General features: G+C 36.4%; 1 protein-coding gene across 1 annotated transcript in view; it reads left to right on the plus strand.

Moving 5' to 3' along the window:
• Window positions 1-25,818, plus strand: part of BEND7 (BEN domain containing 7) — a 138,983-nt gene that overhangs the window by 50,871 nt on the left and 62,294 nt on the right. Inside the window, 1 exon segment of the mRNA XM_020999695.2 lies at window positions 835-1,097. Coding sequence (XP_020855354.2) covers window positions 835-1,097 — 263 coding nt within the window.

Genomic DNA, 25,818 nt, shown 5'->3' on the forward strand with positions numbered 1-25,818 from the left:
CAGTATCTTTACCAATCATGGAGCTGTGCAGAGAGCAACTGATTAGTTAAACAAAATGCTGCAGTTGAAGTGTTCATGGAATAATCATAATAATGATAGTAACAGTAACAACAACAACAGTAATAACTGAGAGCTAGTGCTTGAAGTTTTACAAATTGTTATACTCATGACAACCCCAAAACATGGATTGTACATATATTATTACCATCATTTTATCTTTGAGGAAACAGAGGCTCAGGAAAGTTGTGATTGGCCCATGATCTCATGGCTAGTAAATAGCAAAGCTATTACTCAAACCCAATTGTTTTGATTCCAGATTCACTGCTCTTTCCATTACATTGCATTGAGCATTTTTGCTGCAGAGTATGAACAATATATGCTAAAGCTAAATTCCTAGAGTGATTCTCTTATGTATTAGATAAATCTCATTTATAAAGATATATTTTAAAATATGATGCTTTTTAAAATACCTCATAACTGCCTCTTTCCTTGTAACTTATATAGTACTAGTAAATTCCACCTGTAATGTTTTGCTTGAAAACTAGTAGCAAGGTTTTTCTCCTAGATGGCCTATCTCATTTAAAACTTTCTTTGGCAGCATTCCAGAGCTTGTATTAGGTGACCACCAGATTTTTTTTTATTAGCTTTTGTGTCCAGCTCTAAGTTAATTTTGTATTTTATTCCCTTAATCCATGTTGCCAGGCCATATTTGAGGTCCTGATATGAAAGGGCTTCATTTTAGCATAAAATTTGTAAAATAGTAGGCAGCGTGATTAGAAGTTTTAAAATGAATTGGCAGGTTCCTTTACCGTACTTCTGTTTGTTTGTTTGCAGTTGGAAGTCAAAACAGACAACAGCCCCCAATTTCCCATCTATGCTCCCAGAGAACAGCTGTGTCCCGAAAAAGAAATAAAAAGAAAAAAGTACTCCCAAAGATCACTGAACCTATTCCTATGAATAAGAAGCCCAGTGTAATAGAGAATGAAAAGACAACAGTCACCTCTGAACAATCTGTTCTCCAAAAAGCTGAACGTATCCCTGCTGAGGAGAATCACGTTTTAGGATTTGGCATTGTTCTTGAATCACCATCTTCAGATGTAAGTTGATATTTAATACTATAGAATCTGTGGTTTAGCTTGAGATAAATTTGTAGTACTAACAAGTTTCCCTCACTAGCTAGTATAAAATACTCACTACATGGGGAGGAGTAAGAAGATAAGTTATTATACTTTTTAATGAAACAGGACAAATTATTGATATATTTGAAAGTGAGATGAAGGAAATAGAGATTGTAAGTAATTTTTTTCTTTGTTTGAAATGTTCCTTTCCTCATATTTTCTCTCTTAATAAAGTTTCTTTTCCTTAACCTTGAAGGAAAGAGGGTGATTTATTTGCTTTGTTGGTCAGGATAGTGACATCTAGGGGGGAAAAAAACTCCTTAGTAAAGAATCTGATCATTAATTTCTTTTATATTTTTAATTTTGAAGTGGCAGTTTTCAATTTTCCTTATCGTAGAGAACTAAAATAACATGATGAAATCCTTTTGTAGATGAGCATAAATGAACAGGACCATGTAGATAAGGTCTCACCTTTCCAGAAAAAACAAACTAATGATAAAAAGGAAAAATTGTGCCAAATCTATGTTATAGATACAAACTACATTGCTAATTAGGTTGCAGTTTCTTGCCATTTGTGTAATAAGAGGTTAATGTTCTTTGGAGGTTTTTCTGTCTTAATATTATAGCTAAAAATGTTGTTACAGTTGTTGATATTTGATGACTTGTAAGTATCCTACTGACCATATTTTTACTTAGCAGTTTAATAAGTTAGCCTCTTTAAAATATTTAATATTTATAATTGATATTCTATTTACAACACTTGTTCATACATTTGTGTATTCTGAATCACACATGCTATGCAAGCTTCTCAATTGAACAAGAATGAATAGTTTTTTACTATGAAATTATCAGGCTGTAGCCTAAGGATCTTGCTAAGAACTCCTACAAAGTTTAATAATGACCGTACATACTTTTAAAACATTTCAAAAATAACAATTTATTTCTTATCTAAAAATAATTTGCTCACTTGTCATCCTCAGACACCTTTTCAGTCACTGCACTGCTCACTGGTGTATTCGTTGTAGAAGCAGAAGTGAACGAGTGCCATTTTATATATGTTTTCAGCAAAGCCACTGGCTAAAGAAAGTCATCATCTGGTAACCAGTGACCTGGTGATGAGCTTCTATGCGTTTAGTTAGATTGGTTCTTAGATGGCAGATTTATAACCTGGTGCTGAGTCTAGATATGAAGCCTTTCCAGGCTGGTAGAAACCCTGACTTTTCACTCCGGTTGTAATAACCTTCGTGAATCAAATCATGCCACAGTGAGGTGTTGTATTATCATGGTAGTTCTAAGAATCACTCAGACCAGTTTTTAGACCATTGTTAATTTAATTTCTGATAGTATTCTTAGTACATAATGTCTGATCAGCAAGCAACAAGTTCTGAACAGTTTGTATTTTGACATTCTCACTACAAAAGAATGATAGCAGCTGAATGAATGTCTGGAGTTGATTTCATCATGGGGCCAAAGGCAACAAAAAACGGTTTTCATAAGACACTTTGGTCACCTCATCTTACACTTGTTCAATTTTTTGTATTTGTATTCCCAAAGCCTAGCATAGTGTGAGACACTTAATAGGTACCATTTTTATGATTGATTCATTGATTATTTATGTTTATTTTGAATATAATCGAACAGACCATCTTGAAGAGAGAGAAATGCAGCTTATACAGCAGTATACATTACAGAGGGGATAATGAAGTAGGGCATTTTTATGAAGAATTACCAAGTTAAGTCATTGTATGCTTTGATAACTTCATGACTTAAGTGTGAAAGTAGACATATAGGAAGCACCAAAAACTGTTTGGAAGTATGTGCTTTGTACACATATGTCTAGTCAAGAAATGAAAGAAGCCAAAGGCCTATAGACTGATCAAAAACCTCTGCCGAAGATGTCATGAATACTTTAAGAAGAAGAGTTAGAAGGTGTTGTATATAGAAGGAATTGATCGTCATAAAAAATGAAATTGATTATATTGTATTAGACAGGAAATAAGCAGTTATATACATAGCAATCATTTCAACTGTCTTTGTATAAGTAAGACCACTGACTAGTTGGAGAAGAAGTTTTAAGGAAAAAAAGGATCAAGCATACCATATACAATTGTTAGTAACTTCAGCCAGCTTGGTTTATCTAGGCTGTCATTAATGAGAATGAGAAATGAACAAAAGAAGACATTGTCTCTAACTTTATCATTTGCTAGAGACATTGACTAATGTAAAATAGTTGCTCCAACAAAAAAGCTGATAGAATTCAGAAACTTAATCAACTTGGTTTGCCAAGTGTATATAAGTATATGATACAAAGGAAAAAGAAAACCAATCCCTACCTTCAAAAAAGCTTACTTTTTGCAGAGGAATAAAACATACCTATAGAAAAGTACAAATACAATGTGATTTACAGATGAAGAGAATATAACAAATGAAGGCATCAAGGCAAGCTTCACAGAAGGGCATTTGAATTAAGTGTTGAAGGATGGTAAAGATTGAAAAGCAGACATGAGGAAACAGTGCATTTCAAGCAAGGGAGCCAGTCTTTAAGAAAGTACAGAAATGAGCAAAGCAATGTCCAATTTAGGCAGTGATAGTAATCCATTTTGGGTGAAATGTATTATACATATATGAAGGTGAATAATATGAAACAAATCAAGAAAGGTTTGTTAGAGCCATATTGTGGAGGATTTAGATGTCAGACAGTGATTTGTATTAAGTCATGAAGTTATCAAAGCATACAATGACTTAACTTGGTAATTTTCAGGAGAATGGCATGGTCACATCTGTGCTTTGGATAGTTGTTCGGGCAGTTCTATGGAAGATAGATTGGAAAAAGAAAGACCACAAGTAAAAACACAAGTGGAAAGCTATTGTGGTCCTTTTCAAAGGTGGTAACATCTAAACTAGCGTGGTAGATGTAGGAATAGAGAGAAGATAACAGATGCAAGGAATATTGTGAAAGTAAAACCCCTAGGATTGGGGAATGTTGGATTTGACAGTGAGATAGAGGGAATAATTAAGGACTCTGATTTTATGTCTTGAGTGACTGAGGGGTTGATGGTGTTCACAAAATAAATAGGAGATTTGTGAGGTTGGGTGAATTTAAGGGCAAAGATAATCAGTTCTTTTTTGATTATGTAGTTTGAGATGGTAATGGGATATCCAGGTAGTGTCCAGCATATAGGAGTAGAGTTTAGAAGAGAGATTTTGGCTGGATGAAAAGAGTGAGAAGTCAGCAATATAGAGATAATACTTGAGCCTTTGGAAACCATTGAGGTCATCAGGGAAGAGAGAGGGGAATCATCAGGAAGAGTGCTGGGGAATAATACTCATGTTTAGATGATGGGAGATAGATGATTTTGCAATAAAGAAGATTGAAAAGGACCAAGTATATACTCTGTCCTGGTTCTCATCCTACCCATCTGACCACTCTTTCGTACTCTCCTTTGCTGGGTCTTTGTCTAGGTCGTGCCTGGTAACAATGAATGTTCTGCAGGGCTCTAACTTGGGCCCTTTTCTCTCTACACTATTTGTCTTAGTGATCTCATCAGTTTCCATTGATTTAGTTATTGTCTCTATGCTGATGAATTTCAGATCTACTCACTGATCCTACACCTCTTTCCAAAACTGATAGTTCATTTACAGTTGCTTATTCAAAATCTCAAGCTGGATGTCCCATAGACATCTTAAATTCAACATGTCAAAAACCCTAATGCATTATCTTTCCTCCCACCCAATTTTTTTATCTTCCTACCTTCTCTATTAGTGTTGAAGGAACTACTGTTTTCCCAGGCTTTCTTAAAAATTAAGTGTCTTCCTTGATTCATTACTCTTTCTCACACCCCATGTACAATCTATTACCAAATCCTATTGATTTCACTTTCATAAATCTTTGATATGTGCACCTTTCTCTCCTCTGATACTACCACTACCCTGGTACAGGCCCTCATCACCTCACACCTAGACTATTAACGTAGCCTTCTGGTTGGTCTCCCTATCTTAAGTCTCTCCCTGCTACAATCCATCCTCCACTCAGCTGACAAATTGATCTTCCTAAAGTGCAAATCTGACCCCATCACCATTCTGCTCATCTCCATTCAGTACACTTCAGTGGTTCCCTCTCTCTTTCAGGATCAAATATATCATTTTCTACTTGGCTTTTAGTCCTTCATAACTTGGTCCTCTTATACCTTTCAAGTTTTCTTACCTCTTATGCTCCCCCATATACTCAGCAATCCACTGATACTGGCCTCCTGGCTGCATCTTCCACAAGACACTCCATTTCCAGACTCCAGACATTTTCACTGGTTGTTCTCCATGACTAGAATTTTCACCATCCCCATCTGTGCCTCCTGGCTTCCTTCAAGTCCCAGCTAAAATCTCACCTTCTGTAAGAATCCTTTCCAGATCACCCTTAATGTAGGGCCTTCTTTCTGTTATCTGCAGTTTGATCTCCAGCAATTTTTTAGAGTTTGTATTCATTACATTTATAACCACATTTTCTAAAGACATTCCTTGCTGAAAGATACTTATTTTCTTTCTTGTTCTTTACTACTACAAGAAGTTCGGTCATAAATATTATTGTACATATGGGTCCTTTCCCTTTATCCTTGATCTCCTTGAGATATGTACCTAATAGTAGTATTCTGGGTTAAAACTATGTAGTAACTTTAGGGGTTTTGTTATAAATTGTTGTCCATAATTTTGAATCAATTCACAGTTTTACCAGTAGTAAATTAATTTGCTTTTTCTCCCACAACTCTAAACACAATTACTATTTTCTTCTTGTGCCATCTTTGTCAATCTGACAAGTAGGGCATCAGAATTGTTTTAACTTATATTTCTCTAATTAGTAATGATTTGGAGCATTTTTCTTATATAATTGTTAATAGTTTGCATTTATGTGAGAACTACCTGTTCATATTCGTTGACCAGTTATCAATTAGGTATTGACGCTTGTTGTCATAGTTATATCAACTCTTTAATTATCTTGGGTATTAGACCGTTATCAGAGACATTTGCCTTAAATCAGAGATTTTTCCCAGTTGTTTTCCTTCTCCTTCTAGTTGCTGTCATTTTTGAGGAAGAAAAAAAAACTTCTCAATTTTACATAATAAATTTGTCCACTGTTTTATTATTGTATTTAAATTTTTCTACTTTATCTCTTATGATAAATTCTGTCCTTTTTATAGGTTAGAATTCTCCCTTAGCCATAGTTGTAAAAGATCTTTTCTTTACTTTTCTGTTTTTTATATGATCTTTTATATTAAAGTCACATATCTAATTGGAGTATATTGTTGTATTGATATAAGATATTGGTCTAAACCTAACGTGCTAGCCTGCTTTCCATTTTTCTCTCAAATTTTTGTTGAACAGGGATTCATACTTACCTATCTAGGTTTATGTTATTCCCAAATAGAATATGAGAATGCATAAATATCTTGAGGGCGGGTTTTTTTATTTTTGTCCTGCATAGTACAGTGCCTTACAAATTGTAGGCATTTAATGAAATGCTTATTTAATTGAATTCAAAGTTTTATTAATGCCTTTTGTTTTTTACTGGACGGACATTTCCATGTATTCTCTCTCTCACCCCAAAATAGAACTCTTCCATGTTTACAAAGAAAAACAATCAAGCCCACTAACTGATATTGTGATCCATATGTAGACAACCTTTGGTATTTATTTTCTGCCATGAGGGAGGGAAGTTTTATCATGTGTGGAATAATTTTTGGTCATTGCCTTAACCTGAGTTTGGCTTCCTTTTCATGTTTACATTACATTATTGTAATCCTGCCATTCTTATAGTAATGTGCCATGTTCTTTTGTATTAGTCCTCTATTTATATTCTTTTATAGTTTGGCACCAAATTACCTTTCTAGACTTACTTTATACTATTCTCCTTTACACCGGTCGTATTTCTGTTCCCACAACTTAGACATTATCTCTTGCCTTACTGCCTTTCCATAGGCTAGTTACCATGCCTGTATGTATTTTTTTTCCTCATTACTTCTACCTTGTAGAATCCATAAGCTCCTTCCGGACTCAACTCAGGTACCATCTTCTATAGGTGTCCCCTTCTTTTGTGGTCCCCTTAGTTGTTAATGCCCTGTCCCTCCTCAAATTGTCTTTCATTTGCTTTTCTGTTTATTTATTATATACCCTTGTAGAATTTCAGCTTCTTGAAGAGGGATTATTTGTCATTTTTGCCTTTTGAATTTGTGTTAATAAATGCCAAATTCCTCTTGAATTGAATAGTCTTGAATTGTTCTTTAGCTTACCTAGCTTCCATCTGATGATGTATTTGCCTTTTTATATCTAAGTTGGTTTTACATCTAGGTTCCCTGTCTAGCCATGTTCCTCCTTTTCCTACTCATCAGATTTATATCTCTTAAGAATTTCATCCTTGAAAATTTCTCAGAGATGACTTTCTCTGTAGCATTATAGACTGTGTGTAAGAGTTTACCCACCCTTTCCTTGAATCTTTTAATATGTGCTTTCCAAAAATCTCAAGTGCATGTTGACTACATCAAACTTTAGTCTCCTTTGTTATAGAAGCTTAAAATGACAGTAGTGGTTACTTCCCCTAAGGTTCCCATCGTTTCCAATCCAGCAGGTAGTTCTTTCTTATTGATTAGATTTAGATCCAGGGTAGCAGTTACCCTCACTACATTATTCTCCTATTGAAGACTTACATTGTCTCTGTCAAGCCAGTAAATTATTAGCTGCTCTGCTTTTGACAGAGAGAACACTCCAGAAGATGTCTAGATAATTGAAGTTCCTCAACACTATTATATTTTTTTGCCTTTATGCCAGGCTTGCGTTCTGTTTCTTGAATTCTTTATCTATTTTCTCTTTCTGTCCAGTTGGTCTGAATAGTAGTATTTACCAATACCATACATTCTTATTTCTCTTAATCTTCACCCAAATATTTTCCATCATGTTTTCTCCACTCTGGTTCTTTGGATTAAGTCATGTCAGGGAAAAGGAATAAGTATTTATTTAGCACTTACCAGGGGCCAGGCCCTGTGCTAAGTGCTTTACAAATATTATCTCATTTGATCCTCACAATAACCCTATGATATAGGGGCTAATTATTATCATCTCCGTTTTACAGTTGAGGCAATTGAGACAAACAGATTAAGTGACTTGCCTGTGGTCACATAGCAGTAAGTGTCTGAGGCTGCATTTTAATTCAGGTCTTCCTGATTCCAGGCTTAGTACTCTATTCAGTGGGCCACCTGGCTGCCTCTAGCTGCTAGTTGAGTATATCTTCTTAATATACTATTAGTTTTCTAAGTTCAATTTTTAAAAAATTTCCAATTCCAAACTCTTTCTTCCCCCCTCCCTTAACCGCTGAGAGGCAAGAAAAGTAGAAGCATTATAAATATTTATAGTCATGCAAAACAAATTTCTACATTAATCATGTGCCACCCCAGCCTCCAAAAAAAGAAAAAGAAAAAAATGGAAGGAAATATTCTTTATTCTGCACTCTGAACCCATTAGAGCTCTACGTGAAGGTGGGGAGGATGAAAAAAAAATAATATGCTTTTTTTTTTTTTGGTGAGGCAGTTGTCGGTTAAGTGACTTGTCCAGGGTCGTACAGCTAGTAAATATCAAGTGTCTGAGGCTGGATTTGAACTCAGTTCCTCTTGACTCTAGAGCCAGTGCTGTATCCACTGTACCACCTAGCTGCTCCCTTAATATGCTGTTCTTTTTGTTTGTTTGTTTTTGGTTTTGTTTTTTAGGCAGTTGGGGTTAAGTGACTTGCCCAGGGTCACACAGCTAGTAAAGTGTCAGGTCTGAAGTTGAATTTGAACGCAGGTCCTCCTGACTTCAGGGCCAGTGCTCTATCCACTGCACCACCTAGCTGCCCCTCCATCCCTCTAAATTTCAGTGATATCTGTGAGGCCTAATTTGTCTCTTGGCATTAAGAAATCTGGTTTACTTTGATTGTTACCCATACTTTTTGCATTTGCATATAGATATTTTTAACAATAGGTGTTATTTTGGGCTTCTTTCTTGGATTTTTATCTCTTTTGAATTTCTGGGCTTCTCTATTATTATTTTCCTAATCTTATATATTCTCTCTCTATAGTAAATAACTTCATAAATACATGTAAACAGTTTTCCCCTTCACTCTTTGTAGTTTATTTTTATTTTTTATTTGTGGTGTCACATATAGTCCTTTTTTCTGTTCTTTTTTATTTGGAAATGTTTATGTTCGTCCATTTCATAATAAAATTTTAAAAAAACATTAAAAAGAGATACTCCTACATAACATTTTTGCTACTAACCATTAGGTTAATGATAATACTGATACAAGCTATTTGGTAAATACTGCATAATAGCTTACAAACTGCTTTATGGTTTTGGCACCCAAAATAATGGAAGAGGAGGCAATTCTTTGTGAAAACATAGTATTAATTGTCAATTTCATATGGCACTCTTCAATTCTAGAAGAAATTTGGGTTTAAAGTTCTCTCAAAGGGAAAGAACTGGAATGACATACTGGTATTAAAAGGAGTAAAGATCTCAAACTCCTCTGCTATCTGGTTTACACAGTGGATTCCTGAGATGCCCTCATCTCAAGAGAATTGGAGAGAGTGGCATTCTAGTTATTGTTCAGTCATTCAGTCTGTCCAACTCTTTGTGACCTCGTGGACCATAGCACACCAGGCCCTTCTATCCTCCACTATCTCTCGAAGTCTGCCCAAGGATGTTTCCATGGTACCATCCATCTCACCGTCTGCCATCCCTTTTTCCTTTTTACTTCAATCTTTTCCAATATCAGGGTCTTTGCCAGTGAGTCTCATCTTCTCATAATATAGCAGGTATTTACGCTTCACCTTCAATATTTGACCTTCCAATGAATAGACTGAATTAATTTCTTTTAAGTATTGACTGATTTGATCTTGCTGTCCAAGGGACTCTCTAAAGTCTTCTCCAGCACCACAGTTTTGAAGTGTTGATTCTATGATGCTCAGCTTCCTTATAGTCCAACTCTCACAATCATACTTTGCTATGCGTACTATGCTTTAACTATATGGACCATTTTTGGCAATGTGATGTCTCTGCTTTTTAGTGTGCTGTCCAGATTGGCTGTAGCTTTCCTTCTGAGGAGTGAGCATCTTTTAATTTCATGGCTACAGTCACAGTCTTCAGTGATGTTTGAGCCCAAGAATATGAAATCTGACACTGCTTCCATTTCTTCTCCCTCTATTTGCCAGGAAGTGTTGGAATCAGTTGCCAAGACCTTCATTTTTTTGATGTTAAGCTTCAACCAGATTCTACACTCTTCTCTTTCACCTTCATCAAGAGGCTTCTTAATTCCTCTTCACTTTCTGTCATCATAGCGGTATTGTAAGCATCTCTGAGATTGTTGATATTTCTCCTGAGAACTTTAATTCCAGCTTTTGATTCATCCAACTTGGCATTTTGTATTAGGTACTCTGCATGTAAGTCAAATAAATAAGGTGATAATATACAGCCTCTTCTTACTCCTTTTCCAATCTGAAACCAATCACTTGTTCCGTGTTCGATTCTAACTGTTGCTTCTTGGTCTGCATACAGGTTCCTCAGGAGACAAATAGGATGATCTGGTACTCCATTCTCTTTGAGGACTTGCCACTTTTTGTTGTGATGCACACTGTCAGAGGCTTTGGTGTAGTCAATGAAGCAGAAGTAAATGTTTTTCTGGAACTCCCTTCCTTTCTCCATAATCCATTGAATGTTGTCAGTTTGGTCTCTTGTTCTTCTGCCTCTTCAAAACCCACCCTTGCTTTTCTGGTGATTCTCAGTTCACATCTTGCTGAAGCCCGCCTCGGAGAATCTTGAGCATGAAAGCTTGCAAGCCTCAGTGCCCACTTTGAAGTAGGGGCAAACAGTTTGTTGTTGTTCAATCACGTCTGACTCTTTGTAACTCCATGGACTTGTCTGGAGGGTTTTCTTGGCACACAAACTGGAGTGGGTTGCCATTTCTTTCTCCAGTGTGTTCTCATTTTACAGATTAGGGACTGAGGGGTTTTATGACTTGTCCAGGGTCACACAACTAGTAAGTGTCTAAGGCTAGATTTGAACTCAGATCTTCCCAGCTATACCCTGTCCACTGAGCCACCTTACCTGCCCTAAAAGCTTATTAATTAGGTTAACTGATAATCAATAAATGGATGTTCAGTGGTTTAGGTAACCAAAGACAAAACTATGAAGATCCCTGAATGCTTAAATACTTTTAGAAAAGGGGGTGGCCCTGACAGGTGAAAATCAACCCTGATTGGTAAACAATTATTGAGGGGGTAGACTTTCAAATGAGGAGGTGGGCTGAAAGCCTCCAGCTCCTCCTGCAGAGAATGTGTCCTGATTATGAGACTCAGCCACCTCCAGCAATCTGGACAAAAGAATCTGGTTTTCTCCTTCATGAGCTGGGTTACCCTAAACTCCAGTGGGGTGGAGGGGCTGCAAGCGCATTGACTTAATGCTTTAGGGCTGAAATTCACCTAGATTAGATTCTGTTTACACTCTAAATTGAAGTAAGGTCTCCTGGTTGGGTGGGGTCCCTCCCAAGATCGTGGAGCATGTACTGGGGAGGATTAGGCCGATCTTGTCTGTCAGTCTTGTCCTTTAAAGACTGGCAGAATGACCTACAGGGGCTGCTCCCTCAATGAGGAAATAGGAAAGAAAAACCTTAATCCTAATTTAACAATTGGTTATTAATATAATAGCAAAATAGTGACTTCTCTCAGAACCATACCACCTCAAACTATGGTGCTCTGTCTTCTCCCATGCTGTGGAGAAGCATTATTGTCCAGTTGAGTCAGATTTTTCATGACCCCATTTGGGGTTTTCTTGGCAAAGATACTAGAGTGGCTTGCCGTTTCCTTCTCCAGCTCATTTGACAGATGAGGAACTGAGGCAACCAGGGTTGAGTGCCTTGCCAGGAGTCACACAGCTAGTAAGTGTATAAGGCCAGATTTGAACTCAGGAAGCATTATAGTGCTCTCCTGTGATGCTTTTGAGGCTATCAACAAAGGATGAGGGGGCAGCTAGGTGGTGTAGTGGATGGAGCACCGGCCCTGAAGTCAGGAGTACCTGAATTCAAATCCAGCCTCAGACCAAACACTTGACACTAGCTGTGTGACCTTGGGCAAGTCACTTAACCCCAATTGCCTTAAAAAAGCCCCAAAACACCAAAGGATGAAATATGAGAGGGAAGAGAAGGGAAGGATACGGTAGCCATTGAATTACACACATACTCCAAATATTATTCTGTATTCTTCTCTGGACCTACTCACAGACCAGTTCAGGTCCTCAACATCTATCACCTAAACTATGGCAACAGGCTCTTAATTAGTCTCCCCCTTTCCAGTTTCTCCCTCTAGAACCAATCTGTCCCCCACAAAACTGCCAAGATAATCTAAACCATAGGTCTGATCATGACACTTCCCTGTTAATCTTTAGCAGAGTCTAGGATAAAACACAAATTCCTTAGTCAAGAGTATAAAGTCCTCCACAATCTGACCCTAGTCTACTTTAACAACTTTATCTCACATTATTTCACATCACTCACTTGTTTCAGTGAAATTGGACTTACCATTTCTCCCCTCTGTGAATTCTCACAAGTAATCACTGATGCCTAGAGTACACTCTTCCTGCATTTCCGCCTCAGAATCCTTTATCATCCTTCAGTGCTCAGTTCTCATCAGCTCCTTGAAGACTTGCCTGGACTCCTCAGTTTCCAGTGGTCTTTCCCTACTCAAATTACCTTGTATTTTTTTTTTTACTTTTTTTGTGTATATGCCCTTGTTAGACAGTAGACCTCTCTGTTATTAGTCATGTCAATAAATAGTCGTATCAGGTCTCCCTGCTGTTATTTGTGTCTTCTTTTTTGACTTTTACTGGATGAATCCTAATCTGCTGCTTCTTTAGGGTATCTAACTCTGCCCTTAACAAATAGCCTTGTAGCTATTATCTTGCTGTAAATATTTTGTGGCCCTTCTTCCTTTCCCTTCTCTGTCACAATCTCATGCCCTCCAGCCTGTGGACACTTACCAGTATTCCTTCTCTGCCCCTTCAGATTCTTCATGTTTTTGTTTTTATATTGAAGACCTTTGCTATTTTTAAAAGGAATACTCTACTCCACCTGACAACCTGGAAAGTGGAGAGGCAATCCACAAATTCCTTTACTTTTTTTTTTTTAAAGGAAGATTACCCTGCACTTGGAGCATAGACAGAAGTTACGTGACTATTTCAGAAAGGTAATTGTGCACTCTATTCAGGTCACTGCAAAATTTCTCCTCTCTGTACTTGCTAGAAATCCTCTCATTGCATTTCATCAGAATTTTTATGATTGTGTGACACTGAGTATATTATTTTTCCCTCCAAATGGCCCTACCATTCATTTTTTCATGATTGGAGCCTTGGTGCTATCTTTGGCTTTTTCCTCTCTTATTCCTCAAGTTTCCAAACTGTTGTAGGTAAAGTACTGTTGAATCTACTTCTATGTGTCTCCCAATCACTTTCTTACTCTGTGTTCCTACTGCTACTACTCTAGTACTGACTCTTTTCAATAGCATCCTAACAGGTCTTCCTAACTCTTTTTTCACTGTTCCATTTAATGCTCCTCTTATACTTAGCATCCTGTACATGATCTGGTCATAACACTTTTCAGCTCAAAAAATGGCACTGTAGTACCTACCAAGCAAAGTTTAGATTCCTTTCCTTGTCATGTGAGGGCCTCACCAATGCACTTAGGTATTATTTTGTATAGAAATTATTTGTTTGGGTGCCATATCCACCTACAAGACTACATAAACTCTCTGAGTAGGCAGAGACTACACTTTGTTTAAACTGTGTATCCATGGCAAAGCAGATAGGGAGCCAGCCTTGGAACCAGAAAGATCTGGGTTCAGGGTCTACTTCTGACATATTCTTTGTTACCCTGGGCAAGTCTCTTAAAACTCGATAATCTAGGCAGCCCTCTAAGACTATGTGTTGCAGACAAAATGCTGATCTGCACTGGTAGAAGTTTCCTAATTGTGAAGTTCCATATACCAATAATATCACAAACCTAGGTCCTTTATCTCTCTCTTAGCACCAAATAGAATGTACAGAGAATTTTATATACCTCTAAATAATTTGTATGATGGTAAAGGAGTGGTTCTGCTATTTAAAAAATCACCTAGAAATGCCTACATGTTGCTTTTTCTTGTTTTCACCAAGAATGCTCTCAGTGCATTCACTGACATATCATGAAGACTTTCTAAAAATGGAAAAACAGGCATGTGTTGATAGTTGTGGAAGTCTTTTTTTCTGAATATAACAAGTGTCCAATAGATGTTTGTTTACCAAACTGATCCATGTGAATAAAAAAAAATGCCTTTTCCATTAATCCACTAAGTACTGAATTAACCAACAAATATTAAGTACCTATTATGTGCCATACACTATCCGAGGGCCTCTTGAGATACAAAGGATAGAGATACAAAGAGTTAAATTCCTACACTCATAGAGCTTACATTTTAACAGGAGAGAAAACAAGTCCATATATAATTGTGTACAAAATAAATATAAAAATAATAAATACAAATAAATGCACAGTCATAAAATAAAGGTAGTTTGGGAAGATGGGAGTTAGCAGTTGGAGGATCACGAAGGCTTTATGTAGAACATGGTGCTTGAGTTGTATTTTGAAGGAAGAGAGTGATTCTTTAAGGCAGAAGTGAGGAAGGGGAGTGAATTTCAGGGATGAGAGACAGCCAGTGCAAGGGCACAGAGATGGGAGATGTCATGCTATCTGTGAGAAGTAAAGACTAGTTTAGCTTGACTGCAGAGTGTGAGACAAGGAGTAATGTCCAATTAAGCTAGCAAGATAGGATAGGGCCAGCTTGCAACGAGCTTTAAAAGCTAAACAGAAGAGCTTACATTTTATACTAGAAAAAAACAGGGATTTGGAATTGATTGAGTAGGAGAGTAACATGGTTAGATATGCACTTAAGGAAATCGCTTGGCAGCAGCCTTTAGGACGGATTACAGTGGTGACAAACTTGAGTCAGGGAAACCATTTAGGAGGTCATTGAAATAATCTAGGTGAATGGTGATAGAGACCTGAACTAAAAGGGTACCTGTGTGAGTACAGAGAATCGATCAGGTGTAAGAGATGTTGTGGAGTTAGAAATGACAAGATTTGGCAACTGATGGTATATGTGAGGTTAGGGGAGGCTTACTGCTTGGCAGGGTCGGAAGACAAGTAAAGCTGAATTCAAGTGCAGTGTTGAACAGGGAGATAAAATGTCCTCCTTATGATCCAAACAAATGAAAGATTTGCCTGGATTCCCCTACCTTTGTGATATTGGGCAGCTCATTTAACTTTTCTGGTCCTCTGTTTCTTCATCTGTAAAATAAGTGTGAATAGATAAGATGGTCTCCAAGTTTCTTTTCAGCTCTAAATCCTAAAATTACCTATGAATGAGGGTGAGTGAGGGTGAACCTATGTGGCTTTTATAATATTTAAATGAATTGTTATTATTCACCATTTTGATTTATCAGTATCCTTTCTTACATATGGAAAGGGCCTTTTAGATATTCATGAAATATTTAGAGTAAAATAGAATTTGCTGGCTATTATATTTACCATATAAAAGTTTCAGCATTCAGATTTTATTTATGTCCCATACATGAAGAATTTGCCTATTGCTTCTTTACTTCCTGATTATTATTTACTAACAAGCTATTACATTTGGTAGAGTACGTTGAGCATTATCTGTGAAAGCTCAGTTAGGCACTGATTATCTTTGATTGGAAAATCACTTGCTCCTAAAGAAAAGCAGAAATAAATCAGTATTTTATCTCCAAATTATGTAATTAATATACAGATTGATTCGTGTTTTCAACAGAAAAAAATATCTAAACTAAAATAAATAAATGAAAGCATTAAATAAATGCTTACTATGTACAAAGTGCTATGCTAAGCACTGGGGATATAAGTAGAGACAGAACCTGCTTTCAAGGATCTTATCTACTAAAGGGAGAGATAACTCTTGTGGCTATAAGTCACGTGAAAAGATCCCATGGTCCTTAGGGTGCATTGGTAAAGGAGACGGTAATGCCTGTTAAATGTCGTTTTACTGATTAAAAAATTATATCTGTTTTTGATGTTGAACTATTTGACAATCCCAAGGACCTTGATGGAAAGAATTTTCTTTTTGGATCTTTGGTAGCTGTAGCTGTAGCACTTGGAGAAGCACTTATCTTGACACAGGGATTGCTTGCTAGATTGATAGCTACACTCATGAAAAACATATTTTAAAAATAATAACATTAGGTAGTTAGTTCTGTAATTGCAATGGGGAATTCTGTCTGTAGCTCTTATTAGCATTAGTAGAAATTTCCTGTTTTGTTCCTTAAGAAGTAATAGGAAATGAAATCCCTTGGTTGGAAACATGTGCCCATTAAAGCCCAGGTATGTAGATGCAATGCTTTCTCAACTTATTGTCCTCTAGCTATAAGCCTTCTCAAATCAAGAGGAGCTTCCAAGCAGGAAACAAAAATATACTGAAGAAAACTTTTCAGGGAGTGTCTTGAGCAAGAAAGTAGGGAAGGCATGTAGGATTGGGTGTTTGGGAAACTGGGCTCCCAAAAACATACCCGATGGTGGGGCATTATAGCCAGAGCTGGAAGAGGGCATCAAAGGAATAAAAATGTATTTCAGTGAAAAAGGATCCTAGAGTGTTTGGGGGAAAATTTTAGTTTTGGGAGGACATCTAAGAAGTATTCCACAACTTATCAGTAACTGTTTATTGTTGTCCCACCATCACCTCTAATTCAACTTGTCTGAACAGTTCCCCATCTCCCAAAGCCAGCTTCTCCTCCTGATTCTGTGTTTCTTACTAATCCTATCATCTTCACCAACTTCTGACGCCAGATAATTTTCCTAGTCTCTTAGGCATAGAACTTTGGCATCAACATTGATTCTTTGCTCTGTCTTGTCCATTACTTCCACTCAGTAACCAAATTTTGTTATATGTACCTTCTCAAAATCTTTCTCATAAGTATTCTCTTTTTTTGATTTTTTGTTTCATAAATTATAGGCTTTTATTACTTTCTACCAGGACTGTTGTAATCTATTAATTTGTTTCCCTTCCTCTAGTCTCTTCTCACTGTAATATATCACTTACAGTTCCTTTATTAATTTTCCTAAAATAGTCATCTTATTTGTGCTGCTGAAAAATATTCAATGGTTCTCCATTATCTAGAGGCATTGTAGTGTAATAGAAAGAACACTGAACTGAGTCGAAAGACCTTTCCCTTAGACAAGTTTTCTTAACTTCTCTGAGACTCAGTTTTTGCTTAGATAACATGACCTACTTATTTCACAAAATTGTGAGAATCAAAGCTTGTGAAAGTGCTTTGAAAACCAAGCTGCTATAAAAAGTGTAAGATAGTAGTATTGTTATTACATAATAACCTCCACAGTCCTGGAATTCAAGGCAGTATACAACTTGGTTCCAACTACCTTTTCTACCTTTTCTACTTCCTCCCTAAGTTGTGCTAGCCAGATTGATATGCTCACTCTCCCATCATTTTACTCATTTCTTCTTCTGTGCCTTTCATCTTATTGTTCCCTCTACCCAATATGTCCATATTTTCCTGTTCATTAAGTTCTAGCTTAACTCTTACTTACTACATATAATTCTCTAACAATTGAAACCCATGGTGAGCTCATCTTCTTAAGAAACTTGTAGTACTATTTTCTGTACCACTTATTTGGTATCATGCTATTTCTTGTAATATTATTTTTATATAAATATACACAAATACACATATATACATACATAAATGTATGTACACATGTATATATGCATGTGTGTATATACATGAATACATACTTGTGTGTATAAATATATATACACACATATATACACATCACATTTGTGTGTTTATCTATATGTGCACACACTTAAATCTTATATTAAGAAAAAAGCACTCTGCATAGGTGAGGTCAGTCTTCATTACAGCTGTAGGGTTGTGTAGAATAAATGGATCAACCAGAACTCGATGAAATTAAGTAAGGCTTCTTAAATATGAATTGAAGCAGGATTTTGGAAGGGAAGGATAGATTTAATGGAGGTGAATTGAGAACATTTCAGACAAAAGGAATGGCATATATGAAGGTTTGGAAAGAAGTAGAAAATGGCTCACTTGCTTTACTGTAAATGTACTAAAATTCTATAATTCATGAAGTAGTTTTCACAGAAGTAAATAAGAAGTCATTCTAGACTCTGCAGAAATAATGGAGCTTTTAAGTTCTTTATCAGAGTATCGCCTCTACACATACTGCTGCAAAACCTCATGACAGCATGAAGATGGCCCTAGGTTTATCATGTTGTATTAGGGAGTGTAGGCTGGCCATTGGTAGATGAATCCTTTGGCCATAGAGATCCATAAAACAAAGAAAAATAAAAAGTAACCTTCAGTTTTGTGTGTTTTTTCTTTCACTTCTGTTATGACAGTGGAATGTTCTGCTTCCTCACCTCTGCCTCTTTGTCTCCTTGGCTTCAAGACTCAGCTCAAATCCCAACTTATTCAAGGGTCTTCTCCTCTCCCTTCACCCCCCATCCCCAGTTGCTAGTGCCTGTAGCTTATCTTCACTTTACTCAGTATAATCTCTTGCATGTATCTAGTTATTTTCATGTTTATCTCTCTCTTTAGAATGACAAATTCTTCAGGGCAGGGACTGCTTTTGCCTCTCTTTGTATTCCTAGTTGATTTGCACTACACCTGACACATAGTTGCTTAATAAATGCTTGCTGACTGACTGACTAACTGGTAGAAAGAAGGAAAAGGAGACAGTAGTTGTTAATAATCACAGATTTTCATTTATAAACATTAAATTAATAGTATTCTAAATGTGGGATTCTTGTCCAGTGACTAGCTAGTATGTGCCTTACAGGAGAAAATAAATCATATCAATCTTATAATTTTCTCTAAATGAATCCAGAAAACAAAAGGAAATTATATCCAAATGGAAGGATGGCATGCAGTTTCTTCTTGGAGAGACAGTTAAAAAAATAGGTGAAGATGATTTTATCATGCATCCAAAGGCAAAGAAATGCAATATTTTCATGGTATAGTTAACTCATATTGAAATGCTTATGATTAGCATTTGCAATAAGAACCCTGTGAAAGTACTTTCAACTTATCAATTTATTTTGAGAAGGATAGCAAAGTAGACAAATTATGAGAACTTGATAAACATACATACAAGTGCATGTACTTTGATGCAAGGATGAAAATAGGTGAAGTTGGTGAAAAATATATTGAAAAATATGAGAAGGCATGTAACTAGGGAAAATTCTTTGCAGCAATTTCTTCTAATAAAGGTCTAATTTCTAAGCTATCTAAGGAAATAATTCAAACATAAAAATAAAGACCATTTTCCAATTAATAAATGGTCAAATGATATAAAGTTTTCAGAAGAATTACAAGCTATACTAGCCATAGGAAAAAGTACTCCAAATCTCTGCTAATTAGAGAAATGCAAATTAAAGCAACCCTGTGGTTCTACCTCATACCCATCAGATTGAGACAATTGACAAAAAAAGAGCATGAGAAAGGCTGGAGGGACTTTAGGAAAACAGGTCCTGTGAACTGGACCAGCCATTTGGGAAAGCAATTTAGAACTATACCTGAATATTACTAAACTGTACATAATACCCTTTGATCCAGCAGTATAACTGCCAGATCCATACCCTAAAGGGATCAAAGAAAGAGGAAAAGGACTCAAGTGTACCAAACTATTTATGGTAGCTCTCAGTGGCTAAGAACTAGAAACAAAGGAGATGATCATCATTTGAGGAATGGCTTAAATTGCGGCATATAGATTTAATGGAATGGCATAATAGCATTATGCCATAAGAACTTATGAAAGGTGTGGGTTCAGGGAGACTTGGAAGACTTTTATAAATAAAAACTCTTATTTCCCCACAAATCCATCCTTCTTCCAAACTTTTCTGTTACTGTTGAGGGCACCACCATCCTTCTCATCATCTGAGTTCACAGTTTTGATGTGATCTTCATTTCTCTCTTACTCAACTCAATACCCAGTCAGTTGCCAAATCTCTTTTTGGTGTCCACTACATCTCTTATATATGTTCCTTTCTTTCCACTCACAGCTATCAGGCTAATTCAAGCCCTGATAGATGAGCTGTCACCTGCACTATTGTAATAGCCCCCAGTTTGGTTTCTCAGTTTGGTTTTTGGTTTGCCCATTCCAATCCATACTCCATGTAACCACCAAAGTAATTTGCTTTTTTTGTTTTTTGGTGTTTTTTAGGCAATTGGGGTTAAATGACTTGCCCAGAGTCACACGGCTAGTAAGTGTCAAGTGGTTGGTCTGAGGCCAGATTTGAACTCAGGTCCTTCTGACTTCAATGCCAGTGCTCTATCCACTGCACCACCTCGCTGTCCCCAAAGTAATTTTCTTAAAGTGCATGTTTCACTGTGTCACACACACACACACACACACACACACACACACACACACACACACACATTTATTCAACTCCAATGCCTCCCTATTATGTCTGTGTTTATGTATTAATTCCTCTGTTTGGTTCTTACATTTCCATTCTTTCATGTTACTTCTCCTTCATGTACTCTGTAGTCCAACAATATTGTTCTCCTTGTTCTTCTTTATAGGGGACCCCATCTCCCCTCTCTGTACCTTTGCATTTGCCATCCCCCATTCCTAGTGTCCCTCTCTATCTCTGCCTATTGGAATCTCCAGTTTCCTTCAAATCTCAGATCAAGCACTACCTTCTTTTCAAAGCATTTCCCACTAATGCCACTAGTTGCTAATGCCCTCCTCAAAACTACCTTTCATTCAGTTTATGTATGTTCTGAGTATACGTTTTGTCTCCCCTGTTAGAATATAAGCTTCTTGAGGGCAGAAATTGTTCTGCTTTTCTCTTCATGTCTCCAGTGATTAAGAATTAGAATAGGACTTTAGTGGATGCTAACATAAATATCAAACTCAATATAAGACTTAGTTACGCATTCAGTTCAATAAACACAAACAACATAGTGAAGTCTATCAAATTTGACAGTAAAAGAGCATAGTTTCCTTATAATTCTTGAGCTCATAAAAACTTATACGAACTGATTCAGAATCAAGTAAGCAGAACCAGGAGAACTATTTACACTGAACAATGATGTTATAAAGACAGCTTTAAAGACTTAAGAACTCTGATTTATGCAGTAACCATCTAAGATTCCAGAGGATAAATAATGATTCAGACTCAATTTCTGATAGAGAGGTGCTAAACACAAGATTTAGAATTAGACATACATTATTGGACATGGCCAGTGTGGGAATTTGCTTGACTGTGCATATTTGTCACAAGGGTTTTGTTTTTCTTTTTCTTTTTTTTTTTTCCAGTGGGAGAGAGGAGGGAAGGAGAAAAGAAATGCTTATGATTTTAAAAAAGTAAAATAAATTTAAAAAAATAAAAAGTAATTTTTGAGCTGTATGATATTTTAAATGAAATTACTGTTAGGGAAAAGACATAGTTAAAGTAATAGAAGTTGCCCTTTTTTTCCATGTAGTACCGTTTAATTAGCATGTGGGATGCCTACCTATGTGTAAGGTGTTAAAGAAGGTACAGTTCTTTTTCAGTAGGTTTACAACCTAGTTTTAATTATTTTAAAAAATATCTTAATTATGAATTCCAAACGAATTTCCTGTTACCTCTTAAAATATTACATAGTTGGGTGATTTGTAAGTTTACTATATTTAGACAATATAGTAAAAATCAATTTAAGTATCTTTAACTTAAAATAAGCCCTAGTCCAGTCTTGACATTTACCAATTAGTCGTTAATTTGAGAGGAAAAAAATTTTTTAAATTGTCGAAAGTTTCTGTTGACCTAACATGCAAAGATAATTTTCTTGGGCCAAAGTCTGCCGCATCCTCCATAAAGGTCATTTTTTTCCCTATTCTTGAATACTTACATTGGTCAGTGAGATCAACGTGGGTATTTCCTTCATCCATGCAGAACACAATTCATTCATGCCTTTTCATCCCATGTAATTCTTGTCTGTGTCCTCCCATAAATATTCCACAAGGGGCCCAACTATTAGGTGAATGTCTTCCTCTCTAGACATTGCCATTAAGCATGTCCATTGGTTATCCTGGAAAGGGGCATATGGATCAAGAATTGTTGATATATTCTTGCTCATTTTTTTTGCTATTAATAAGGTCCAAGGTTTGAAGGTTTAGGGTTTAAAAGGTTTAGTATTTTTGTCAAGGGGCAGCTGAGTGGTACAGTGGATAGACAGAGTGCTGGATGTAGAGTCAGGAAGACCTGAGTTCACATCTGCACTCAGACACTTAACTTGCTTTATGACCATGGGCAAGTCACTTAACCCGGTTTGCCTCATTTTCCTCACATGTAAACTGAGCTGGAGAAGTAAATGGCAAACCGCTCTAGTATCTTTGCCAAGAAAACCTCAGATGGGGTCATGAAGAGTTGGATGTGACTGAAATGACTGAACAACAATATTTTTGTCAAGCCTTTACTGTATCCTCATTCTCTTTCCCACCATATCTCTCTTCCAGACTGTTTCATTACCGTCAAGGGCACCACCATTCTCCTAGTCACCCAGACTTACAACTTCAATGTCATCTGTCAAATTTTGTTGTTTCTTTCTTCACAGCAGTTTTCATATGCCTCCCCTTCTTTCCAGTCACATAGATAGCACCCTAGTACAGTCCTTGACTACCTCTCATCTATGCCATTGCCGTAGTCTTCTACTTGGTCTTCCTGATTTGCGTCTTTCCCTGCTCCAATTCATCTTCCAAAGTTATTTTCCTGAAACACAGATGTCCATCTTGTGATTGTGCTTTTGTACCAAATGTCATCTATGCTTGAAGTGCTCTCCCTCCTCACTTCTTCATCCTAGCTTCCCTGGCTTTCTTCAAGACTCAGCTTAAATCCTACTTTCTATAGAAGGCCTTTTCTAGTTCCCCGAATCTCTTCGTGCTGCCAGTATTCTTCTATTACCTTCCATTTCCACTGTATGTATCTTGAATTACGTAGTTATTTACACAGTCTCCCCCATTAGAATGTGAAATTCCTGCTAGCAGAGAGTCTGTTTTTTCCTCTTTCCATCTCCAGCACTTAGCACACTGATTGGCACATAATAGGTACTTAATGAATTCTTGTTGACTTACTGATTATGGACAAGTCATTTTACCTCTCAGTGTTCCAGGCAAATCTCTAAGGTTGCAAAGGAGTTTCTGCATTTTAGAAATCATTTGAGAAATCAAAGGTCCAGACCAAAACCTAAACAAACTAAAATTCCTTAGGAAATGGTGATTAGCCTGTGTCAAAGTCCATACTTTTATCTATTTCCCATTTTTTAGCATCAAGAACCTAGTAAATCAGGTTGCATTTGCCCAAATTATATTACATATCTTCTCTTTTTTAAATCTTTCTAATTTGGTATTGATTTTGATCTTTTCCTCCAACAAAGTGATAGTCTGACTGTATGCATACTGTTGATTTTGAAGCAACTACTCCGTCAATAACCAGTTTTCTCCTGTTTATTAGAATAGAATTAATTTCATTTTTGTGATATTATTTTGTGTTTGTCATGCCTGGTGTTTCCCAGTTCTCTTCTCAATATAGGTTATATAGGTGGTAGACTTCAGGATAGTCTATAAGCCTATTCTTTGTTTCTTTCTTGTTTCTTATTTTTGAGTCAAATTTTACAACATTTTTTTAAACTTTCTCCCCTATAACAATCTTTCCGTTGAAGTTACTGTGTATTAGGGTATATATATATTTCTTAATCGTAGAGTCTTAGTGACTTCTTCATAGAATTTTATTATTTCCTTATCTTTTTAACAGCACAGAAACTAGTGCTTATCATGAATACCAAATAACTTGTGATGTTTCTTGTTGCCCATGACTGATAAATAATAATTCCTCTATTTGCTACTCTATGGAGAATCTATCAGTATTCCTTCCATTTAGCTATAACTTTCTTTTATTTTTTTTATTTCATTTCTAGTGAGAATTTCAAGACTTATACTATTCAGTTCCTCTAATAGATGAGTTCTTCATTTTTGCGACCTTGACCCCTCTGGCAATCTAGGGAAGTCTATGGACCCCTTCTGAGAATAATGTTACTAAATGCATAAAATAAAATACATAAGATTATAAAGGAAAGCAGTTGTTTTGAAATAGTTACCAAAATATTTTAAAATCTAGTTAATGGTACCAGATCAAGAACCCCTGTTCTTCTGGTATAATGTTACTGTTCAAAGATGTCACACTTAGAATACTAGCAGCTAAGTTAATGCTTATAGATGATGGCCATCATCATCATCATCATCATCATCATCATCATCACCTTTATATAGTACCTATTATGTGTCAGGCACTATATTAAACACCTTATAAATATTATATCATTTAATCCTCACAACAACCCTAGGAAGTAGACGAAATAATCACCCCCATCTTGTAGTTGAAGAAACTGAGGCAAAAAAAGATTAAGTGACTTGCTCAGGGTCACAGAGTTAGCAAATGTCTGGGTTTGTGTTTAAACTCGGGTCTTCCTGACTCCAGAGATGATCTTTCTACCACTCTAACAGTATAGAAGCAGAAGGGGATTGAGGGCCATTTTGTTTCATGGACTGCCATGGCCCAAAAATTCACTACTCAGTAGCCAGGCATGACTCTCCATATTTTGCTAAGCTAATCTTTGGAAAATAGACATAGGCTGTTTGCTACAATTGTACTTGAAACCTCATAGGGCCTGCCAGAACATTCTGTGATGTCATTGGTAGTCTTCAAAAACAAAACACAAACAACAACAAGCCTTTGAGAGCCCATGTTCAGCTTCATACTCCAATATAGTCTTGAAGTAGGGCTTTATGGATAATTTTTTTCCTTGTAGACAAAGAATTCCAAAGATATGACTTTTTAAAGACTTCTTTTTTTTTGTTTCACTTCTAATATGAAGCAAAGATATGCCACTTGGGGGGCAAATAAATAAGATTTATTTATTAAAAAAGATTTAAAAGCATAGTAATTTACACTTAAAGTCTACCAAGCAATGGTTTTCACATGGTTCCGTGGCAGAAAGTTTCTGCAATACCCCTTTTTACATAAACCGCCCAAATCTCAACTGTTTTCCAATTTCTCATATATTTTATACTAATACACTAACACAATTTGGAACTGGCAGTGGGAGTGGCACACTGACACATACTTGTTGTGGAGCCCAAATCACTTAAATTCATGGTGCTCTAGGCCAATCTGCATTTGTAGAAGACATTTCTTAATTCAGGAGTTCCTCTTTGATGAAAGCCAAGTCAGTACCCATCCCTGTTCCTCTCCACAAAATCTTGATATTCCTTATGCAAATAAGGGTTTTCCAGAAGAATATCCTAATCCTAGCAACATATTACCTTTTATAATACTGACTGTACAGTTGTGTCTGTCTAAATGGAAGTCTTCAATATCAAAACTGGCTTAATTTCTCATAATTTTCTTCACATTCTCGAGTCTCAAATCTCTAGGCCCCTACAACTAACATTTAGAGTAATTTATTTAATTTTTCAGTGAAGAGATAAGGAATGGAGGTATTGAGGGGTGATTAACAAGAGGATATTTACCTCTGTCTCTTAGTACTTCTG

The sequence above is a fragment of the Phascolarctos cinereus genome, unplaced genomic scaffold, assembly GCF_003287225.1.
Source record: "Phascolarctos cinereus isolate Bilbo 61053 unplaced genomic scaffold, phaCin_HiC Scaffold_1;HRSCAF=81, whole genome shotgun sequence".
Lineage (NCBI taxonomy): Eukaryota > Metazoa > Chordata > Mammalia > Diprotodontia > Phascolarctidae > Phascolarctos > Phascolarctos cinereus.